At 45.6% G+C, this 21,941-nt stretch overlaps 1 protein-coding gene across 3 annotated transcripts in view; it reads left to right on the top strand.

Moving 5' to 3' along the window:
• The window catches only part of KCNT1 (potassium sodium-activated channel subfamily T member 1), a 165,121-nt gene that overhangs the window by 95,035 nt on the left and 48,145 nt on the right, over window positions 1-21,941 (top strand). For all 3 annotated transcript variants that reach the window (XM_039506903.1, XM_039506904.1, XM_039506905.1), the window contains 9 exons: window positions 4,201-4,260; window positions 5,349-5,397; window positions 6,532-6,591; window positions 10,337-10,411; window positions 11,814-11,897; window positions 13,113-13,207; window positions 17,105-17,285; window positions 18,501-18,665; window positions 19,672-19,808. In XM_039506903.1, the coding sequence (XP_039362837.1) occupies window positions 4,201-4,260; window positions 5,349-5,397; window positions 6,532-6,591; window positions 10,337-10,411; window positions 11,814-11,897; window positions 13,113-13,207; window positions 17,105-17,285; window positions 18,501-18,665; window positions 19,672-19,808 (906 nt within the window). The remainder of the gene's footprint in view (window positions 1-4,200; window positions 4,261-5,348; window positions 5,398-6,531; window positions 6,592-10,336; window positions 10,412-11,813; window positions 11,898-13,112; window positions 13,208-17,104; window positions 17,286-18,500; window positions 18,666-19,671; window positions 19,809-21,941) is intronic.

Here is a 21,941-nt window from a genome sequence, read left to right as displayed (position 1 = left end):
AAAGCTTTTGACTTTTTTAAAATTACATTTTTTAAAAGCTTTAAAAATTACTCTACCACCTTGCTGCAGACTCATAGTTCAAATTGCCTTCAGACATGGGACAGATGCTCAAGTCTTTAGTGTAGCCTGCAAACCTTTTCTATCTGTTGACATCCTTGAAGGCACCTACCCTAAATCCTGTTTACGTCTTTTGGGAGGAGACCAGTGTTGTCATTTCAAGAGCTGAACTGACGTATGATTAGATATGTCAGCTTTGCTCAGTATTTGAAAATGTGTCTTATTTGCGGGTGTCCTTTTTTTTGCCTCTTATCTATATATAATTTCTCCCAGCACAGAATGCAAGTCAATTAGCATTTTGATTCTTCCATTTGCCAAGGCTGCAGGCTACTTATCTAGGTGTGAAGGCAGGGAAAGGAGAAACATCTGACACTTAGCACTGATACAGAAATTTTCCATCTTCTGTCCTATCCCTCACAATCCCAGGGAAGGAGGTGAGTAGGCAGAAAGTGAAGGGACCAGAGTCCGTGTCGGAGTCAGAACTAGAACTCTGAAGTTCCTGGATTCACATCCTATGTTTGGACCATGCCTCTTATTTTTGACAGTATTTCACCATCTGGGTTGCTGGGGGATGTTGATATCAGGCCAGTTCTCTTAGGAAGCTGGCAAATCAATTGACTCTTGGAAGAAGGAGAATGTCTCCACATGTCTCTGAGTAAAATGAATTCCAGCTTCTCTTGCCTGTGAAAACCCAGCCAGATAGAGAACCTGGTCTTTTAAGATGCTCTCACTCTTTCTAGGTGGATACAGTTCCTTCTGTTTGTCCATGCCAAAATGTGATTTTAAAAGAGGCATTTTATTGTCAGATATATTTGCATTATCTGAGGGTATCTTCACACCTTTAGGCCTCCATTGGCATGGAGAGTGAAACAGCCAGTGTATATTAACTGGGGTGGGACTTAACATAGCAAAGCTCAATGAAAGAGGCTGAATTCTTGCATTCGATTTCCCTGACTGCTTTCAGCAAAACTCCTATTCAGTCCGGAGAGAGTCTTCAGCCTTGATGGGTGCGGTGCAGTACGTGTGCAATAAATGCTGGTCAGCATGGCTGCGTCCTTCCACGGTAATAGCGTGTGATGAAGTCTTAGCCTCAATACTCTGTGAGCGCCTTTCACTGCTGTCTGCTTGGCTAGTTGTTCTGGGGAGCAGCTGGTTTGCCCTAGAAATGCAAGTTCAATAGCTTGGGCTCTGTTGCAATCTCCTCTGTTTATTCATTCAGAGGCAGCTTTTTACAGTGATAACAGCCATCATGGGGAACAGTGATTGGTACTCCCATCTCCTCCTTGCTCTGCCAGCTTATTTTGGATCAGTGGCAGTGGAGAGCAGGTCTGTGATTTGTTTCCATGTCCGTGTTAATGATTTGCTCATCGCTCCCTTAGTCACCCTGGGTAAAATTTAAAAAAATACTTCTGTGACTTGGGCCCCAAAGTCCCATTAACTTTCAATGGGATTTAAGCATCAGTGAGAGTTAGGCACTTCTGAAAATTTTTATCTCATGACATTCCTCAGCATAATTATGATAACAGAGATAACATGAGCCCAGAGGGGAAATCAACCTGCCACTCACTCACTTCCCCTCCTCAGAGGTTTCTAAGGATGCCCTAAAACGTACAGGGGTGAATTTCAGTGAAGACCCAAAAGTCTCTTTCATTCTTGCCTAGTCAGTTTGGACCCATCTACTGTATTATTTATAAAATAAATTGTTATAAGAGTCGTTGACCCTTTAAAATTCTTCTGACCTTTTAGGATGCATTCCACTGGATAACAACACTGAATTCTTGCTGAAAGACACATCTGTCCTCTGCAACAGCAAGACGTTTAAAGAGCTTTGTATATAGAGGGGCAACACCTCAGCTTGTGTTACCTGTAGTAGCGTCACTGACATTGGTGGACCTATGACAATTTATGTCAGCTGAGGCTCTACCGCAGAGTAAATTTCAGAGGCCATCAGAATACATCATTGAAATGTAGCTTGGCTGAAAATATTGGTGTTAGACTTCTCTGGGCATGGGGAGGAATGTCCCAAAAAGCTGTGATGCAAGGCAGGTGGTGACTGGTTTTGGATGAGGTGTGACCAGCTGGATGTAGAGGGTGGTGTCACACAGATGCTGGCTTGATTAGATGTTTCTCTAGATGTTGTTGCTTTACAGATGAATCAATGTTTGTTTCCAGAACTCAGCCCATGGCATAGTTTGAGATGAAGGGCTTTTATATTCAGTGATGCGAACATGTCACAGGAGGATATTGATACTAGATTCATTACTATGGTGTTGCTAGACAATGGCATATGGGAGGTATTTTCTAGGGCTGGCTGGAGAACAATATTCCATTTTTCAAAAAAAAAGTGGTTTTGACATTTGTTTTCATTTCTCGTTGGAACAAACACGAGACCTTTTGAAATATTTCATAAGAAAACATAAAAAACCATGAAAAACTCTCGCCTGTGATTGGAGAACTCATCTGGGCTATTGAAAGACCCAGGTTCATATTCCTATGCTGAATCAGGTAGAGGAGAGTCTTCAAGCTCAGTCTGTCATATGCTAGGTGAGTTCTATTCTACTCTTGCTTGCCTTCCCAATGACAGCTGAGTCAAAATCAATACATTTCCAGGAGACATTTCAGTTTCCCTGAGAACTTTTAACTAAGTCAAATAGGCTTAGTTCAATGCACTTCAAATCCAAGAAATGCACCTTACACACACTTATCTCAGACTTCAGTTTTGAATGTTATTCCACCCAACCTTGTACTTTAAATTTTTAGCTGGTCTTTTAAGTCCCCGTTAGAATAATGGAAGGAACAACAGCCTCAGAAATAACCTACTTAATCAGGCAGGTTCATAGGTGTCTTGCACCTTATGGCATCTAGCTTGGCGTGTTTAACATTTTACAAATACAAGGTGATGGTCCAATAGTAATGAAAGGCCTAGCGGATTAATGAGCCTAGCTTCTGCTAGACTCGGGCTTCCAACAACAGAAAGTACATTTGTAATGTACTTTAGCCATTGACACTTTTATGCGGGAAAGCCCAAGGTTTAGATGGGACTTGCCCCAGGAGAAATTTGTTTCAAGTGCTTTCCAATGGTCTTTCTATGTTATGTACCCTCTCTCCTGTAGTATCTAAGCACCTCTCAGTCTTCAGTATATTTAGCCTCACACTATCCCTGTCATGTAGGGCGGTGCTATTGTCCCCATTGTAGAGATGGGGAACTGAGGCACAGTGAGTTGCCCAAGGTCACACAAGAAATCTGTGGCAGAGCAGTCTCCCATGGGCTAGTGACTGAACTACTGGACCGACGTTCCTCTTGGTAAGTCAGTAGCTCACTTTGAGCATCAAGACCAGAGTCCTTTCCCCATTTGGCAACTTTACCTTTCCAGACTTGTGCAAAGCAATTTGGTACCATCTGAAACATGCATTGTTGCTTTACAGTCTTCTGCTTTCCCCACCCAACCCATCTGTCCGGGATGCTTAATTGTGAAGAGCCATGCTACCTGGCTCCCACGCTTGTGTTTCCGGGTTGTGCAGTGTCGTCACTCTGCATTGTGCCAAGCAGAATGGTTAACCACTCGCATTCATTCCCGTTTCCACTCATTAGCATCGTGGCAGCCCTTGAACTTGGCTCTTGGTTAACTGCTCTGGAAAGCAGAGAGCAGAGGGTCAGTTTTAGTGCCACTGGTCAGAATTTGAATTAGTGGTTAAGCTTTTAACAACTGCAGGTAAAAAAAATCTCTCTAGGACAAGCGCGGTTAGTTGGCTTTTATTGATTGATTGATTGATTTTAGCCTGCCAGAGCGATGCAGCAAAACTGCCTGCGTTAGTCACACCTGGGGGCTGGTCTTTATAGGTGCAGAGTGTCTGCAACTCTCAGTGAAGTCAATGGGCTCTGGCCCCCTGGATTAAAACCACTCTAATTGCTGGGTATTATTATTATTACTAGACCGTGCTGCATATGTCCGCTGATAGCACAGCTAGCACCGACAACCCAGTTGGTTTCTGCAGCTTCCAGGCTCTTTCTCCTTTTCGCTTTCATGAAGTTAAGAGGCAGGCTCCAACCTGGATTATTTTTTCTCTCTCACTGGCCCCTTGGGCTGGTCTGTTGGATCTTACTGATTGTCTCCCTCTTGGTTTGTGTTTCTCTTGTCTTAGCTGGGAATGCGAAAAGCAGAATTACTCAACCTTCAACCAGTCGTCTACAGAAATAAACTGGTAAGTTGCTAATAGCACTTAAATCCTGCTCCTCTCTAACCAGTTTTTGGGGAGCCCAGTAATATGAATTTCTGATGCTTGTGGCTGCCTGTAGCCACTGGTTGTCCATAGTGATGCAGCTGTCAAAGGAAGAGAGAGAATATGAATCTCAGTAACAAAGGGATTGAGATGCACAGTTAGAAAAGCATCCACTGTTCCGCTTTTGGAAATGGGTAATTCTCCATGCAGAGGGTATTCTCAGTAATCTGTTTAACAAAACTCTCATACAATTCAGCACGATCGCACTTGCTTGCTGGGGTAGGCCTGGATGTGCATGGGAAATGAATTTCACCTCAAGCGGGTTTGCGTTGTCTAGGGTCAGAACTAGCACGTCGCCTGTGAGCGGTTTCATACGCAGGTTTGCGGTTCAAATTCTGTCTAGTTTCTGCTTAACAAGTCTAATGGAGAAAGTTGTCCTGGAGTGAGAACAGTTACTGGTTCCAGCTAATGGATCCTGTCAGTGTCTCCCACTGGAGCATGTAGGGTTTTAGGTGGCTGAGCCTAATTGTAGTTCACCAGAGATTCAGTTCTGGAGCTTTGTGAATGTCAAGACTTACAGTTGTTGAGGATTCTGCAACCTTCTCCAGTTTGAATCCCTTTGCACCCTGAGTCTCCGAGATTTGCTGGAATTATTCAACTCATTCAAAACCTGAATTCACTCCCAAACTGCTTAGTCCTAGATGGTTTTCACCTGAATCCATCCATTGGTTCAGGTTCACCAAAAACTCATCCCATGTTCATGTATCTGGCCTAAGTTTGGGATTTCTAGCAGTGAGTCTCACCAGGTTTACAGTTTTATTACTGAAGTTTTGCAAAAGGGAATGACACAGAATTAGCTGGGCCTGAACCAAGCTCTAGGCTTAAAGACCCATAACTTTGAGGAAATTCAGATCTGGATGCAGACTTTGCATTTTTGAATAATAATAATAATAATGAATTTGATAAAGACATAGATCAGTAAATGTTGACATCACACCTGTTGGGTGAAACATTGAACGGTTTGTTTAAAACAGATTCCAATTTAGGACCATTTTGAATTTTCTTTTTAGGGCTCCAATCTTATGGGTGGATAGAAAAATGCCATTATGGGCAATACAGGTAAGTGACTGAACCAGAGGCATTGTCACACAAAATCCATCACACAAAAGGCATACAGTATTTATTTTGTGCAAGGTTTGTTCTGTGTCATCAGTGTTTCTCTGTGCATCTTTCTTCCTGGAACAAATCCTTGAAGACTGATAAATAGAGGACACAGATTTCCCTGATGAGTGGAAATAGATTGTGTTTTTCTGCTGTGAACAGCAAGATGACCCTAGGTGAAACTTACAAATGCCGATGGAACAGATAACAGCCTGTTTAAGCAAATGTTTGTGAAGATAAAACTGAGTTTTGCACAGCTCTGCTCTCCTGGTTCAATAGAGCCTGGGATAATGTGGGTCTACAGTGGAGCCAAATAAGGTTCAGGGGATCAAGGACCTCCAAGAAGGTTCATCCCCCAGTACCGCCCCAGTCTTTTTATCTCTGATCTTTAGATGTTCTTGGGTGGGGGAAGGGAAGGTGTTATGGGTCCAACGTGTTTGGCCGTTTTTACTCTGAGTTATTTTATTGGTGAAAAATTTCCCTGTGATGAATTTTTTTAAAAAGGTAAAATCTCATCTCCATTAAACTCGATAGTAAAACTCCTCTTATCATCAGTGGGGCCAGGATTTTAGCCCAAGGATTTGTCTAACCCCGAAGTGGCACTGCTTTATCTATACCAGTACGGTTAAAACAGCACAGGCCCCCTAGTGTGGATGCAGTTCTATGGGTATAAAGAGAATAAGCTATAGCAGTATAAGGCACCTTAATAATTGCCCCACACTAGGGACTGTATCAGCCTATTTATTATTTGTTAAATCAAAATAATCCCCCCTCCCCCCAACCAGCATAGCTGCACTGATACAAGACCTGTATAGAGCAGACTGACATCTCTTTGAAGTTTGACAACAGACGTGTGATGTGGAAATGGAGGATTTCCCATTGTGATCCCCAATCTGTGCCACTCCCATGTTGTCCTGGGGTTCAGTAAAGGTCCTTCACACCCTCCGTGGTTGGCAACTTCCATATTTGTTTGTAAACCAGGTGGGAATGCTCAGTGAGCGAGATCATTGGAGTGGCTGGATAGCCTCAGACCTCTTTGATGATGCTTCAAATGAAACCCAAGGCAATTATATTCTTTTATATTTTTTTCAGGTTAGCGTAGCTTTAATCAGCTTCCTAGAGACCATGCTTCTCATCTATCTCAGCTACAAGGTAAGAGCCCTCCAAGTAATGGATTTAAAGTTTAAGGCCCAATCAAACACTCCTTGAAATCAATGGCAGTCTCCTTTCTCATTCCCTCTCACTCTGCAGCAGCTGCTCTGTTCAGATCACTCCCGACACAGCTTTACTGTGGGCATTGGAAATTCAAACCTGGACTGAATTTTGCAATGGCCTGTGTCTTTTTTTTATGGTCCAAACAAATCCCAGATCCAAGCACGCACTGAATATCAGAATATTAAAAACATGGATCTGAATTCTGCAGCTTGAATCTCATCTCTAATGCACATGAAAGTCTCCCAGCTCTCGCTCATCACTGAGCTCACTGAACTGAAACACACACTCTTCAGTAGGCACACAAGGGAAATATTCCTGCAAGTGAAGAAAAGTCAATTTGTTTCATACAGCAAATAAAAGATGCTTACCAGCATATGGCCCCTGGCACCTCCATGCAGCTCTGTTGCTGAGTCCTGTCACAGGGATTGATCCTGAATGGTGCTGAGTGTTGTGAACTTGATCCAGCAAAGCCTGGAAGCAAGTGACTGACTTTAAGCTCACAAGGAGTCTCACTGACTTCAGTCCCATGCTCTCTTCAGGCCAGAGTGTGCTGCCCCCCGTAGGACTGAGTGGCGGGAGTGCTCGGTGGAGTACATGAGAATATAAGAGCTGCCATGTGGGGACAGTCCATGGTCCATCGTGTCCAGGATCCTGTCTCCGACAGTGGCCCATCCCAGAGCTTCAGGGGGAGGGTACAGAACAAGGCACTCGTGGCGTGATCTTCCCCTGTCTTCCATGCTCAGCTTCTGGGGAGTCTAGCCACAGCCATCCCTAGACTGGGGGCGTGGTCTGAAATGAGTGGAAGATCTGGAAAGAAGTGGATGCCAATGGACGGACCTTTGTAAAAGGGACTTTAATTGGGATTGGTCCTGCTTTGAGCAGGGGGTTGGACTAGATGACCTCCTGAGGTCTCTTTCAACCCTGATATTCTATGATTCCATGACTGTGGCAGCATCAGCTCCCACAGCGCCCCCGGTGTCCGGTCTACCTTCCCTCAGGGAGGCTTTGTCCGGCAGCTGTCCTTCTCAGCCCCAGAAAGGGACTCAGCAAAGGAAATGAAAGGGCCTTCCACTCTCCTGAGTTACCTTTCACTCTGCTGTCTCACAGAGCTCTGTCCCTTTGGACCCAGCCCCTACCTGAGCCACTGACCTCAGGGCTCCCTCCCTGCTCCCCAGAGTCCTTCCCCCCCAGTCTGGATCCTTATTCCCAGTCTGCCTCCATGCCACCTTTTTCAGGAGCCTCCTTCTCTCCTGACACCCTCTCCCTTCAGGGCTTGATCCTGGAGGCAACCTCCCTCCTGCAGCTGTTCCGCCAGCTGAGCTCTCCCAGACCTGTATGGAAATCACCTGGCTCCTTCCCAGCTGGGTCTGATAACCAAACAGCCATCTCATCCCAGCTAGTCAGGATCAGCTGGGGGGGGGAGCTGAGCCATCAAAGGCGAGACTGAGCCCAGCTCCCCTTAAAGGGCCAGCCGGCCTGGGACGGGCCCAGCTGCGACGTTAATCTTCAACTTCATTGCCTTCAGAAGAGAGGCTGAACACGCCAATGCCTATAAATTCCGTTTTTTGCCACAGAGCTATTAGATTCATAACAGCCATTTTATCTCCCTTCTGTCAGATGCCTGAAACCCCCTTGGACCAGTTTTCTGCACATCGGCATAGCTGTTCGCCGCTATTCTCATTACAGCCCAAGCAGATGGATTATGTTCTGTATCATTTACTGAGCTTTCCCACAAAGGAGTCTCCAAAATAGCACAAATGGGGCACTTTTCAAACAACATGGATTTTCTTTTAGTTTTGTGGACAGAACTTCTTTCTCCCACAGTCACCTTGTGTGCTACCGTTCGTGTCTGTGCATTGGCGGAGTCATTTGGTTTCATACCGTCCCATAACCGCCACCTTTTGTGGCAGCCTCAGCTTAGAAGCCACTGAGATAGAAATAGCTTTTATCCATCGGGGTTCTCCTACCAGCTGAGAGTTGGGGGCAGCATGGAGGGGACCATTCCTTGCTTCATCTGTTCTGTGTAGGAGAAGAGGACTTCTACTTACAGGCCTGTCATTCTGGCTCCTTTTACCCTCAGAGAAAGAAGGCCTCAATAAATATCATCTCAGAGTCCTTTGGAGCATTTTTTTTTTCTTTCTAGCCTGTGATATTTTTCTGGACAGCTTAGTCATGCTGTGTGTAGCTGGGTGTATCAGCACTGGCCTTGTCAGACAGGTGTCCTTTAGAAGGACCCTCATCTGGGTTTTCAATAAGGTTCGAAGCACGTTGGATGCCCTCTCTCATGATCACGCTTGTAGGCAGATGAGCTGATCCCCAAAATCCTGTCGCTTTAATCAGATGATTCTACAGTCTTGTGTCTGATGGGAAGGCTCTGCAAGCTGGCTGCAGAGAGAGGCAGACAGGAGCAGCCTAATTCTCCGTTGCCAGCCCTTTGTGCATCACTTTCACCAGTACAAAACAGGTGCAGGACACTGATTTTTGGTGGCATTTTGCAACTACTTTGCACTAATGTAAATGAGGCAAAAGGGAATCAGGCCTAGAAATTCTCTTCTCATCTCTATTTTGGGAATTGTTCAGCCAATATAGAGGCTATTTGTCTTTTCTTCTTTATCTTTCACTGAGGCACCTTATGAACTGAATATATTGCAGTAGCTGGGCAGACAGGAAGTTCAAGTGAATATATTGCAGTAGCTGGGCAGACAGGGAGTTTTCCTTCACTCACATTTGATTTCATGTCCTACCTAAGCCCTCCATTGACTCTTGCCGCTGCGCCCACCTGGATGAAGGAATGACACAGAATATTTTGGAATAGGGGGAATCCAAAGAGATATCAGTATCAAATCTTCTATGGCCAGCCAGGAAGAACCCTAGAAGTGCGCTTATTTTACTCCTTCTCAAAGAGAATCTGGAGTGTCTCTAAAACAGAACACCGAGGAGTCCCGGGAAAGCTTGGCTGTCCACAGTCAGGGGCCTCCCAAGTTAGAATTCAGTGCCTGGTAGTGAGCAGGATACAATGGTCCATCAGAACAGGGCTCTGTTGTAAATAGACGTCTCCCATTCTTTTCCAATGCTTAGCCCACCCCAGAGGGCCACAGAGGGAGGACAGCCCTAGGGAGGCTTTTAAAAAGCTCTAGTTACCTTGAAAAAGTCAGAGAGCTGAGAGAATTGCTCCTGGAAGCAGAAAGGTTCCCTGGAAATCCAGAGGCCTCTAAACTGGGTTAGAACCTGCTCCATTCAAGGTGCAAGGCTAGTACACTGGCACTCTGTTCCCCTGCTCTTCTTTACAATCTCCGTTCCATTATTGTTGTTGTGTGAGTGCTGACAGTGTTCTGGAACAATAGGACTCGGTCCTGCTTCAAGGAGGTGATAGTCTAGGGGTCTTTGCTGCCTGTGTCATAAACTAAGGTTCACTCAGAAATAGTCCACTGACCTCCCACATCTCATCCCCTTCCTGCTGTTCATCCCGCTTGCTCCTCATGTCTTCTCTAAAATGTAGATCATAAGTTCTTTGGGAAAAAAACAAGGCTGCTTCTGCCTGCTATGAAATACCCAGCATTTTCCTGGCTGCTACAACATCATAATAGCTGGAAATGACCCAAATTGGAACTTTTCAAATTGTCCTTTTCAGTATTCTTCTGGGATTATTTAATTAAACTGTGCATTTTTTTTCATTCTGCAGGGAAACATCTGGGAGCAGATTTTTCGCATTTCATTCATCCTTGAAATGATCAACACGGTGCCCTTTATAATCACAGTAAGTGTTTGCTCTTGACATTTTTAAACCAATCACATTTCAATAAATGCTACGCTACAATGTTTTCATTATGAAACCATGATTAATGGGTGTCTGTCCTATAACAGGAAATGTTAAGAGCAGGTCAACTCCTCTCTCCCTCCCCACAAACCTTTTTTTTCAGTAACAAATGACTTTCTGTGGAAAATGTTCATTTTTGTTTAAATGTTTCGGTTTCTTGATGGGTTCCAAAAGGCTTTTCACAAAATTCAGCTGGTTTCATTTCCATGTCAGAACCCGGGACTGGCTGCATTTATCCTGGTTACATGGTTGGTTGTGAACATGCTGCATAACTCTAGGATTATATGGAAGACGATCTGCCTGCTGTCAGCCCCGAGATCGCATTGTTTGTGACCAGGGGCGGCTCTAGCTTTTTTGCTGCCCCAAGCACGGCAGTCAGGCAGCCTTTGGCAGCTTGCCTGCCGGAGGTCCCTGGGCCCGTGGATTCGGCGGGTTGCCTGCAGGAGGTCCACCGGTCCCGTGGCTTCAGCGTACCCACCGCCGAATTCCCACCGAAGCCGCGGGACCGGCGGACCTCCCGCAAGCAAGCCGCTGAAGGCTGCCTGACTGCCGCCCTCGCAGGGACCGTCAGGGCACCCCCTGCAGCTTGCCACCCCAGGCACGTGCTTGGAGCGCTGGTCCCTGGAGCTGCCACTGTTTGTGACCCACTCAGATACTGGCCAATGTACTCAAGACCCCTGCACCAGTGCAGAGCTCACTGCAGGATCATGGCCAAACTTTGTTGCCATAATTCAGCTCCACCGGTGTCAGTGACTTTGGAAGACGGAGCATAGACAGGTCTCAGGTGTTTGCATGTAACCTAGATTGCAATGCTGCTCAGTTAGAGCCATGCACTTGGCCAGTATAGTCAAGGCTACAGAGACTTGGGGCAGATCATGAAAACTCTATTCTAAGGTCTGGAACTTGAACTGATGTAAATCAAAGTAGTTCCATTGAAATCAGTAGTATTATGCCAACTTGCACCAACATAAGAACGGCATACCGGGTCAGATCAATGGTCCATCTAGCCCAGTATCCTGACTTCCAACAGTGGCCAATGCCAGGTGTCCCAGAGGGAGTGAACAGAACAGGTCATCACCAAGTGATCATCCCGTGTCACCCATTCCCAGCTTCTGGCCAGTTGAGGATCTGACCCTACCTTTGCAACAGGCAGTTTCTGTAATCTTTTGAGGCCAATTATCCTCATGTATTCCTCTGCCAAAACTTTGGAAATTAGATTCTTAGGGAGTAGGGCTAATAATTGACTATTTACTTATTTATTGTTTATGACCTATTTAATAAAGGAGCATTGATTTTTCTGAGTGTTTTTCAAATAAACCTACAAATAACTATTGTTTTCTAGATATTCTGGTCCCCTTTACGGAATTTGTTTATTCCAGTTTTTCTGAACTGCTGGCTGGCCAAGTACGCCCTGGAAAACATGATAGTGAGTAGCCAAAGATCACCCACTCCCTTCCAGCGTAACCAGAAGAGTAGCCTGGCAGTCTCCTTACTATTGTTTCGGGATGCTTGTTTTACACTAATATTGAGAGAGAAACTGTAAATTTCAGGCGTCCTTAACAATGCCCCATCTTTGGAGAGTATCTCAATGCTCTCCACTTGACACCTTAAATCAAGAGGTAGCAGGCTCTTATGTGCTCTAGGACCCTATTGTCCTGTGGATTATGCTGCCAAGACGGTGACTCAAATTTATACTTAGGGCCAGATTTTCAGGTGCACAGGACCCACAACTGGGGCCAAATGTTTAAAAAGACCCTGGCACCCAACAGCTCCCATTGTGACCCTTAGTACCAGATTTAGACGCTTTTCTGAAAATCTGGCCACTTACTGAGGTGTCTAAATGGGATTTGAGTTCTAGTGGAGATCGGAGTCCTTCTGAAAGCTCTGCCCATGGGGACTATAGATGAATTCTTAAGACCTGCGTTCACAGAATGCTTCTAAATTGCATGTTAATGGGTGCTTTGAAGCTGGCTCTTAGCAATTTGGCACAATTCTCTGTGTATTATGTATTTGTTTATTTATTTCATGTTTATTTCATGTTCATTATGGCTGTGCATAAGGCCAACCCAGAATGCAGCCCCACCGTGCCGGGTATTGTACAAACACAGACCAGTAGACGGTCCCTGCCCTGAAGAGTTTGCAATGTTACAACAGGACAGAAATGGCTTTTCCCATTTCCCTCCATCTGTCATCGCTACATCCTCCTCATTACCCAGGCTTGCTACCTCCAGGCCTTAACTGCCTCCTCCTCACCTCCCACGCACAGGATTGCTCCAGTCTCTGTCACTAGATCCTCTTCATCATTGGTCTCTTCCGCACCATCCCTGGCACTAATGCCCTGACCCGTGACTTGGCCCTCTCCCCCCGCTTGGCTGCATTCAGAAGTGATGACATGATGCCTCACGATGCCACTTTCAGAGCTGCACTCTGCAGTGTCTCAGGTCTGGGGACAGAATAGGCCAATACTTATTCCTTACAGAAATGCATGTGACACTTTTTAAAAGGGACAGATTCTGGCCTGAGTTGCTTCCAACGCAACCCTTTGGAAGTCAGCAAGGTTGCACAGGTATAACAGAGGGGTAGGTTTGCACCCAAGTATTTATCCTAGTCATCCGCCAAGTGAGACTTCTCCTTTTTCCAGAATGACCTGCACCGAGCGATACAGAGGACACAATCCGCCATGTTCAATCAGGTGCTGATTCTGATTTGTACCCTGCTGTGTCTTGTTTTCACAGGGTAAGCAGTTTTGTTTGGTTTTTCTAAACCCTTGACCTGGCTGCATGCCACATTCATTGGTGAAATAAGTAATGTGACATAAGGCAGTGATTAAATAGATCGAGGGAAAGGCTAAGGCCCTGATCCTCTCAAGGCTTACATACGGGCCTAGCATTCTACCCTGTGAGGAGTCATGCGCATGTCCATGACTTTGCAAGATCGGGCCCTAACAGAGCGTGCTGGAGTGTGGTGGTCTGAAATGTGACAGGCAGAACTTTCTTCTGTGGGTGTCACTTTTATCCTGTTGTTGTGGCAGGAAAAATCATGTCAGAGCCTCTTCCGGCTGCAGGTTGCCCAGCTTTCTGGAGCAGAAAGTTGTGTAGGGAGGCTGCATAGCTGGCTGGAAGTTTCCCACCCATCTGACGTGAAGCTCCAGCCCAAAGTGCAATGAGACAAACAAATTCAGCCATGTCATAGGCCAGAGGAGCTGCTCAGGATAGTGAGAGCACAGAGGTCCTATAAAGGCTTTTGACCCCCTGCTCCAATCCTCACCATTCTAGGGCCACACACTCAGATTACATCAGTAAACCAGCTTTTGTTTGCTGCATGCTGCTGTGGTTCGGGAAGGGGAGGGGACCAAGTCACAGGAGAGAGCAAAATTGCTAAGGAATTAGCTCAAATGAGCAGTTGGGAAAACCATAGGGTTAGTGTGGGCTTTGTAGAGCTGCCTCTTGCAGTGTTTTTGGCTTGAATTTCTTCAGTTCCTTTCATGTTCTTTCAAGATATCCAGCCCAGAAACCCATAGAAGCCTCCAGACTTTTGTTGCTCATCTGAACATAAACTGAGCTCCAGACCTTTTGAAGTTCACAAATAACTGTAGGAATTTTTTTCTGCTCCATTAACACTGTTAGCAGAACCACAGCACTATTACATTGAAGTCACTAGGCATGAGAGTACCATAAACAAATATGTTATTGGTTGGCAACATAGGTGGGGGCAAGATTTTCAAAATCATGTGAGAAAATATCTGCCTGCACGCACAGTTAACAGAATTGCATCTACACATTAGACACTTACCCCCCTATGTGTTTCAAGCACAATTACTTTTCTGTGGCTCCTGTTCTGGAGCATTTGACCTTGGCAAGGTGAGAGAAGGGCCCGTGCTCCAAGCCCGAACTGGCACACCTCCTCCATCTACATAGACAGAACATCAGCCCTTCACGCTCCTTTGCTTTCTCCTTCTCTGGAGCCTGGGGTAAATGTGACTTAAGAAAATAAACCCCTCTGTTGGATGCATGATGTGGTGTGGGGTGGTTTTGTTTTTGTTGTAACACAACCAAGTCAGCCCAGTAGAGAGTGTTTTTCAGTCGCTCTTTGAAACACGGCCCCTGGGATAATGGCATGTGGCAAGATACATGATAGACCAATTGCACTGCTGTTCCCTGCGGATATGATCTGAGGCCAAGTGCTCTTCTAGGTGGTTAGAATCATCATGCGGCCGCGCTGCTAGCAGTCAGACACAAAGGCAGAACGGTTCATCTATTGATTTTTGTTTTTCTTTTTTCTGACTCCTTTCCCTTCTCTTCATCTCCATGCAAAAATATTTGTTTCCTCTTTAAGCAGTGGGAGGAAATATTGTTCACCTCTGGAGGGCAAAGGTGTCAGTGTCCAGATAACCTGTCATGTATTTGCTAACTGGCTGTTGCTTTTGTTATTGGAGGGGGGGGTGTTGTAGGGGGAGGGACGGGGGGGACGGGACAGAAACTTCTTTACTAAAAGCAGCATTGATTCAATGGTTACAGTGCTGCCTACGTGGTGCTCTTGAGGGCAAAGAATCCTTTTAATGCACCCAGACACCAGGAGGGGGAGCAAGGCTGAAGGGGCCTCCATAGCAGAAACTGTCTTGCTTTCAAAGGTCTAATGGAAAAGTCAACAAAACCGACTTTACAAGCTACCTTGTGCACTTTGTCGGTGCTATTTCCTGTTGACCTGAACAATAGAAACTAGAGTGTTTGGTGTAGGGTTGAATTCTCATGCCCGTGAGTGGGTGCTGGGATTGATTATCTGCCTGGCTCCCATTGGCTTTCACTGGAGGAGTGCACCAAACCCCCCATACTGTGATTCTGCCCATGGCTGCAGCAGGAATTTTCCAATCTGATTCCAATTGGATTCTGTAGAGTCCTGGAGAGGACTATATAAATATATAAATTGAGCAAAGCATCATAGTTTAGGGCTGTTTACCCAAACCAAACTGAGCTCTCAAGCCTTTTAATCTCCATCCATCACAAATTATACAAGGCCAAATCCTGGTTCCATTGAGCTCAAGGGGGGCTTGACCATTGGTCTCAATGGGGTCAGTATTTAGTTTTATGGGATTAAGGCCCAGATCTGGTGAAAATCAGCATTTGACTTTGATGGAGCTATACCAGTTTACACCAGCTGGAAGTGATCCTAAATGTTCAGAACACTTTATTGTAGCATTTTGATTTGTTGTTTTCTTTACTTTTTTTGGAGCCTGATCTTCAGAAGTGGTGATGGCTGATAAAAGAATCAGACGCGCTCCACTGACTCAGAGCTTCTCCTTACTTTGCTTTGTCCTCCTGAACACTCAGCTTCAGGCAGACCAATTCCTATTTTAGGAGCCAGTGATTGTCTCTAATTACATGATTTTAACAAATCTTGTTAATTGGAGCATGCCAGGATCAAGGCTGGCTTATGTAAGTGCACATGGCTCAGGGCAGGGCAGTAAGTGCTGTGACGTCCAGGGCGATTCTTGTGATTTTCAAAGGGGAGATATTTGTTGGACACTAATTCGGCTGTGATGGCTTGTACATTAAGGCCATTGCATTTCCTAAATATGCTGTTCATCTGGAGGAGGTTGCCATGGTTGCTCTATTGCCATTTGTCTAATGGGTCATGGAGGCATCTGCTAATTAACAGAACCCTTTACCCAGTGCATTTAAAACAACATGGACGTCTTTCCATTGTTAGGTATTTCATGTCTAGTTAGACTTTTGATATTTTTTTACATCTCCACTGGTCTGGACTTTAAATGTAACATACCAGTTAAGCTGTGAGTGGACACAAAGTGAAGCTGATGAGTATGATAGGTCTAAACAGCCTGACAGGTCTTTTTAAATAAAAACAACCCACAGTACACTTTGCCTTTAGCAGCCCATGCCCTTTGTGACTCTATGTGTATTTCCTGGCCTGTCTGATAGCACTAGAATTAAATTCCAAGGCTACTTCTACATTATTTCTGTTCACCAAGATGACTTTTAACCTGCATGCCTCTCAAGAGATGCTGACTGACTACTGAGGAGATCAGCTGCTTGGTTCCAGAGGGTTTGTGTTTCCAAAGAGAAAAGTGGTGCAGTGTGGAGTGAAATGTATTAGCAGCATCGTGCTTGCTGAAGAATCTCACTTGAAATCAATCATGAGACTGAGAGCCCTTAATGTCATCTGAGTCACATCAAGGATGGAATGAGTGTCCTGTTTACCTTTCTGCAACACTTGGTTCTGTCAGAAACATAGGGCCCTGGACTCCATGATGCCTACATAAGTGGGGGTGTAATATTGGAGTGTGGTACCTGATGGCGAGAGTTTGGGGTAATGTTCTGATGAGGATGTTAATTGAGGGGGAGGATTATCTGAGCCAAACTGAACCTCTAAACTAGAAGTGCTGTCAAGCTGGCCAGATTTATCCCACTGACAATACTGGTGATACACCAGGGATGAATTCTGCCCATGAGTCTGGTAGGTTTAAGGCTTCTTCTAAGACATTCTCCAGCCCTCTTCCCCCACTGGCATCAGTAGGAGTGGAGGGCATTATACATTGCAGGATCAGGAACCTGATGTTCCTGGAGTGCCGTGTGAAAGCCTAATTGACACATGTTCCCTTTCCCCCTCTCCCTCCAGAACCTGTGGCATCCAGCATTTAGAAAGAGCAGGCGACAACCTCTCCCTCTTCAAGTCCTTCTACTTCTGTATCGTCACCTTCTCCACCGTGGGCTATGGAGATGTGACCCCAAAGATCTGGCCCTCGCAGCTCCTGGTGGTTATAATGATTTGCGTTGCCCTTGTCGTGCTGCCCCTGCAGGTAAGCGACACGGCCATGAAGAAAAAGATGCGCTCAGCCTATATTAGAAATGGCAGCGTTGCTGGTGTGTCATGGCCCGTGAGAAGGACCAGCAGGAGGGTGATTTCCACTTCACTAGCCAGTTGACTGGGAACATGATTTGAGATTTCCAGAGGAGACAGAGGAATTCTCAACCCATGGTATGGAGAGAACTTAGTTTCTGCTCTGAGGCACTGGCAGCCGGCGGCTGAGCCGTGGCATTCGATGCATCACGTCTGGGAGCAAACAAGCCAGTGCTCCTTCTCCGCCAGCCAGCCGCATGATGCGGCAGTGACAGCCTGTTGCCTGCAGTTGTCACTGTCTGTCACCGCTTAGTGTCAGGTGAGGGGAATAGGGAAATGCTCTTAGAAAAGATTTTCCTCTGGGATTGAATAGCCAACATGTATTTCCTTCCCATCTGTCCTTAAACAGAACAAGCAGAGAGGGGTGTGTGTGTGTGTGTGTGTGTGTGTGTGTGTGTGTGTGTGTGTGTGTCCACTAGCAGGATAGCTAGAAAACACATTGTCACAGTTTGCAGGTACCTCCCAGAAATGGCTAAGATGGCATGCGAGGGAGCTGTGGGGAGGAATTTTGTCACAAAGGGCCATAAGCAAAAAGAAACCTCATCCTTTGCCCCAGCACAAGAGATATTCACCAACATAATCGGAAGTGCTCTGTGTATGCAACGCTGTATGTTCACATACTGTGATGTGAGTTCATTTTAACGTGTATACATGTGTGTTGAGTATACGTATGTGGTACAATACAGGCATGCCTAGCACTGTACAGGGCATGTACACTACAGAAAATCTCAGGATGTTTGTCATTTAAGTTTCTTGAAATGAAGCGACCCGTTTCCAAGGGGGTGTACAGGTCAACACACGTGTGTCTAGTCTGTCTATCCTATCTGTGTCTTCTCCATTCTCTCGCTCTTACAGGCATTTGCATGATGCCCTTCACCATAGCATTAAACACAGATTACATTCCTGTATATTACACACAACACTGTACATGTATAAACTCAACTGTCCTTTATCCAGAGCTCTCTTAACACTGCACAGGGGTATGTGGCTAACGAGGGGACATTATAACTATGGCTGTGCAGTTTGCAGCCGTGAAAGTGTTCTGAATCCTTGAATGCATTTGGCCCACCCCACAGTCTGTCTCACCCCAGGAGTTGTCTGCCTTTGTTTGCAGTTCGAGGAGCTTGTGTACCTCTGGATGGAACGTCAGAAATCAGGAGGGAATTACAGCCGCCACCGAGCACAGACGGAGAAACACGTTGTCCTTTGTGTCAGTTCCCTCAAGATCGACCTCCTGATGGACTTTCTGAACGAGTTCTACGCCCATCCCCGGCTGCAGGTAAGGGCAGAGGTGTCTTATTTCAGGGCTACCGGTGTTAGCAGTTGAACAAGTGTCTTTACTGAGCTCTCCATACTGCTAGACATTGCTGTGGGTAATGAGTGCACCCCTTGGCACTGAGCACATGGAAGAGGGAAGCAAAGGACATATGACAGGAATACATACAAGGTAAAAAATATCAGTTCAACCAGATTAGTCTTCAATATAGTCTGGTAATTGGTTTCAGTTCACTGTATAGAATGCATGAATCAGTATATGGAAACAGCACAGAAGAAATACCTATTGTATTAGTCCTGGTAGATTCAACAGCCTGCAATACATACCTCCCTCTATGCCACAACAATGGACACACTCTATTGGGGCTAGTCTGGGTTTTTCTGCAGTGCTTGTTGCTGTAGTATCCAAGCACATTGAAAATGCCTATATCAATGTGTTATTTTTTTATGTTAGAAGGTGTTTACAAAATTGAATGCCTTATACTATATAAATAAAATGTTTGCTTGTTGAACCCCAGATGATTTACTCAGCTCCGAATGGAATAATCAAGTCTAATCAGCGCTGTTTATCAGTGGATGGGTGTAACTTTCACACCACTACTATTAAGAGTGGCTCACATGCACCTTGTATTTGCATTTAATTCAAGAACCAATCAAGATTTCACTGTCATCATTGTCAGCCTTGATTCAATGTAGATTTCATTTTTGAAGGCTTGTCAATTTCTCTAAATACACAGAGCCCCACTTTTCTGAGCCAAATCTTCAGGCCTTTAATCATTCAATTGTCAAATGTGCCTACATTAGAGCCATTGTGCAAACATGATTGGGGGAAAACACTGTGTGTGCTTCAAACTCTTGTGACATCCCAGTGCTGGTGCAAAGTGATATCACACCATTAATAGCGTAATGCCGAAACCTGCATAGAATTGCCCGCTCAATCAGCGAGTGAAATGATCTTACCACTTTTGCACTGTCAGGCTGCCAAGCAAACACTGGCTTTTTTCTTTCAGGATTACTACGTAGTGATACTTTGCCCAACAGAGATGGATATACAAGTTCGGCGGGTCCTTCAAATTCCTCTGTGGTCTCAGCGAGTGATATATCTTCAGGGGTCTGCACTGAAAGATCAGGATCTCATGAGAGCAAAGTGAGTATAGAGCCAATCTTAGCAAGACCCACAGAGGAAGGGGAGGGGAATAGCCCTCCAAGACTCCTGCTATGGCTACCAGCATATGTGTTCTCTGTTATTCAGAGCAAGAGCTGTGCATGTCTGTGCTGTAGCATTGGTTACACTGCTATACAGCTTACTAGAGAAGCATGGGAGAGTCAAAACACTCCAGCAGGGAAACTTCTCTCACTGGTGGGTGGCTTCAATCGCCAGATCATTTTTTAAAAGAGGAATGCATTACAGTGCAAATCTCCAAGCAGTGGCTGCAATCCATCCAGAAATGCTATTTTGTATGCTATTGCCTACAAATTTTGACAATTCCCATCAGCCAGACACAAAGGTGAAAAGGTGCCATGAAGAAAAGCAGCTTACTAAGGCCTGGTTTACACTAGAAAATTGAGTTGGTTTAACTACATTGCTCAGGTAGAAATATCTACCCCACTGAGTGGTGTAGTTAAGCAGACCTAACCCGCAGTGGTTACAGTGCTAGGTTGCCGGAAGAATTCTTCCTAGCTACCATCTCTCAGGGAGTGGATTAGCTATGCTGACCGGACAACCCCTCCACCCCGTTGGCGTAGGCATGACTACACGGAAGCATTCTGTGGCACAGCTGTGCCTCTGTAGCATGTCAAGTGTAGAGAAGCCCTTATTGAGGACATCCATTTCAGTGCTGACAGCTCAAGATAGAACAGTAACTGGTGCGAACAGTAAAGCCACATTTAAAACTCACTGTCATGGTGCTCTCATAGGCTGGCGCGTTAGTCTGACCCCAGTATAAACAGTCATGAAAGATTCATGCACCACAGATGTCAGTTTTCTCTGCCATCACTGTAAAATTCTTAAAAATAGACATCAGATCATTGAACTCTAGCTAGGGGTCCTTCATTTTGTGGATAACAAGCCTTGAGGGGTGGACTGGAAATGTAATAATGGGACTTTAAAATTCTTTAAAGGCTGCCAATTACTAGTTCCTTTTGAATCCAATCCTACCCCAGTAGAACTCTCTTAAGAAACTCTGCACTTAACTGGTTGTTAAGGTGCCTAGAATAATGGATTGAAATTTTTTCTTGTTTCTGGATTCAGCAGCCAGTAATAGAAATTGACGGCAGGAGGCACAGAAACCCAGGTTTATCATCTCCTGTGAAATGCAAGAGCCTGGATGCCCAATGCCTCCTTCTCCCCAAGAGCTGGAGAAATAAAAAAGAGAATAACCCCCCTGCCGCCCCAAAGAACCTGCTTTTATTAACAGTGTAACTCTAACTGTATCCAGTAAAGTAACTGGTAATAATAGTGGCCCTTCTAGATCTGAGGCTCTCAAAGCACTTTGCAAAGATGAATTGTGACGCGCAGCGCCCCTGAGAGGTAGCTTAAATCTGTGCTTATTTTTCGGGTGACCTGCCCCAGGGCACACCTGAGTTAGCAGTAAGGGCCGAAGTGGAGTTGAGGAGCCCCCTGGTCCAACTATTAGGAAACATTTGCTAGCTAGAGCGAGACGTGGCCCCTGCACAAGTAAGGGCTGCATGGGGCAGGGGCACTTGATGCCAGTGGAGTAATGTGGTAGAGCTTCGCTCTAGCTCCCCTGATCCTGCATGTCCCTCCATGCCCCACCCCGGTGGGTCCCCTCCTTCCCTTACTCAGGGGTGGGACCAGGGGCACAGTGAGTTGCCTCTGCCAGATTTCCTCCAGCAGAGCTCCCGTGCACAGCAGGATTTCTTCATTTGGCCATCTCCAGCTGCAGCCCAAAGTGGCCTCAGCAAATGGAGAGTCCAGCCCAGGGTTGACACTAGCGCAACACAATTCGCAGCTCAACCCAGTTTCAAATCATAGCAGCTACCCCAAGGTCTAAAATGCCAATGTAGACAAGGTGTTGGCTTCCTGTCCCGTCCAGCATTGCACATTCCACTGTCCCACTTTCCAAACCCCGCTTCTCTTCTTCCCTTCCACCCCAGAGCCCTTTTTCCTACTTTGCTTTTCTAGTCCTCCCCCTTTCCCCCGTCTCTTGAATTCTCAGCCTGTACTTACTGCTCCGAGGACAGTTTACACATCCCTTGGAACACTGAAACTGGTCTTTAATTTTCCTGGCTGTTTGTGTGTCTCTCTCCATTGCCTTAT

This window comes from Mauremys reevesii, linkage group 19 (assembly GCF_016161935.1).
Source record: "Mauremys reevesii isolate NIE-2019 linkage group 19, ASM1616193v1, whole genome shotgun sequence".
Taxonomy (NCBI): domain Eukaryota; kingdom Metazoa; phylum Chordata; order Testudines; family Geoemydidae; genus Mauremys; species Mauremys reevesii.
This window is presented reverse-complemented; position numbering and strand designations above follow the sequence as displayed.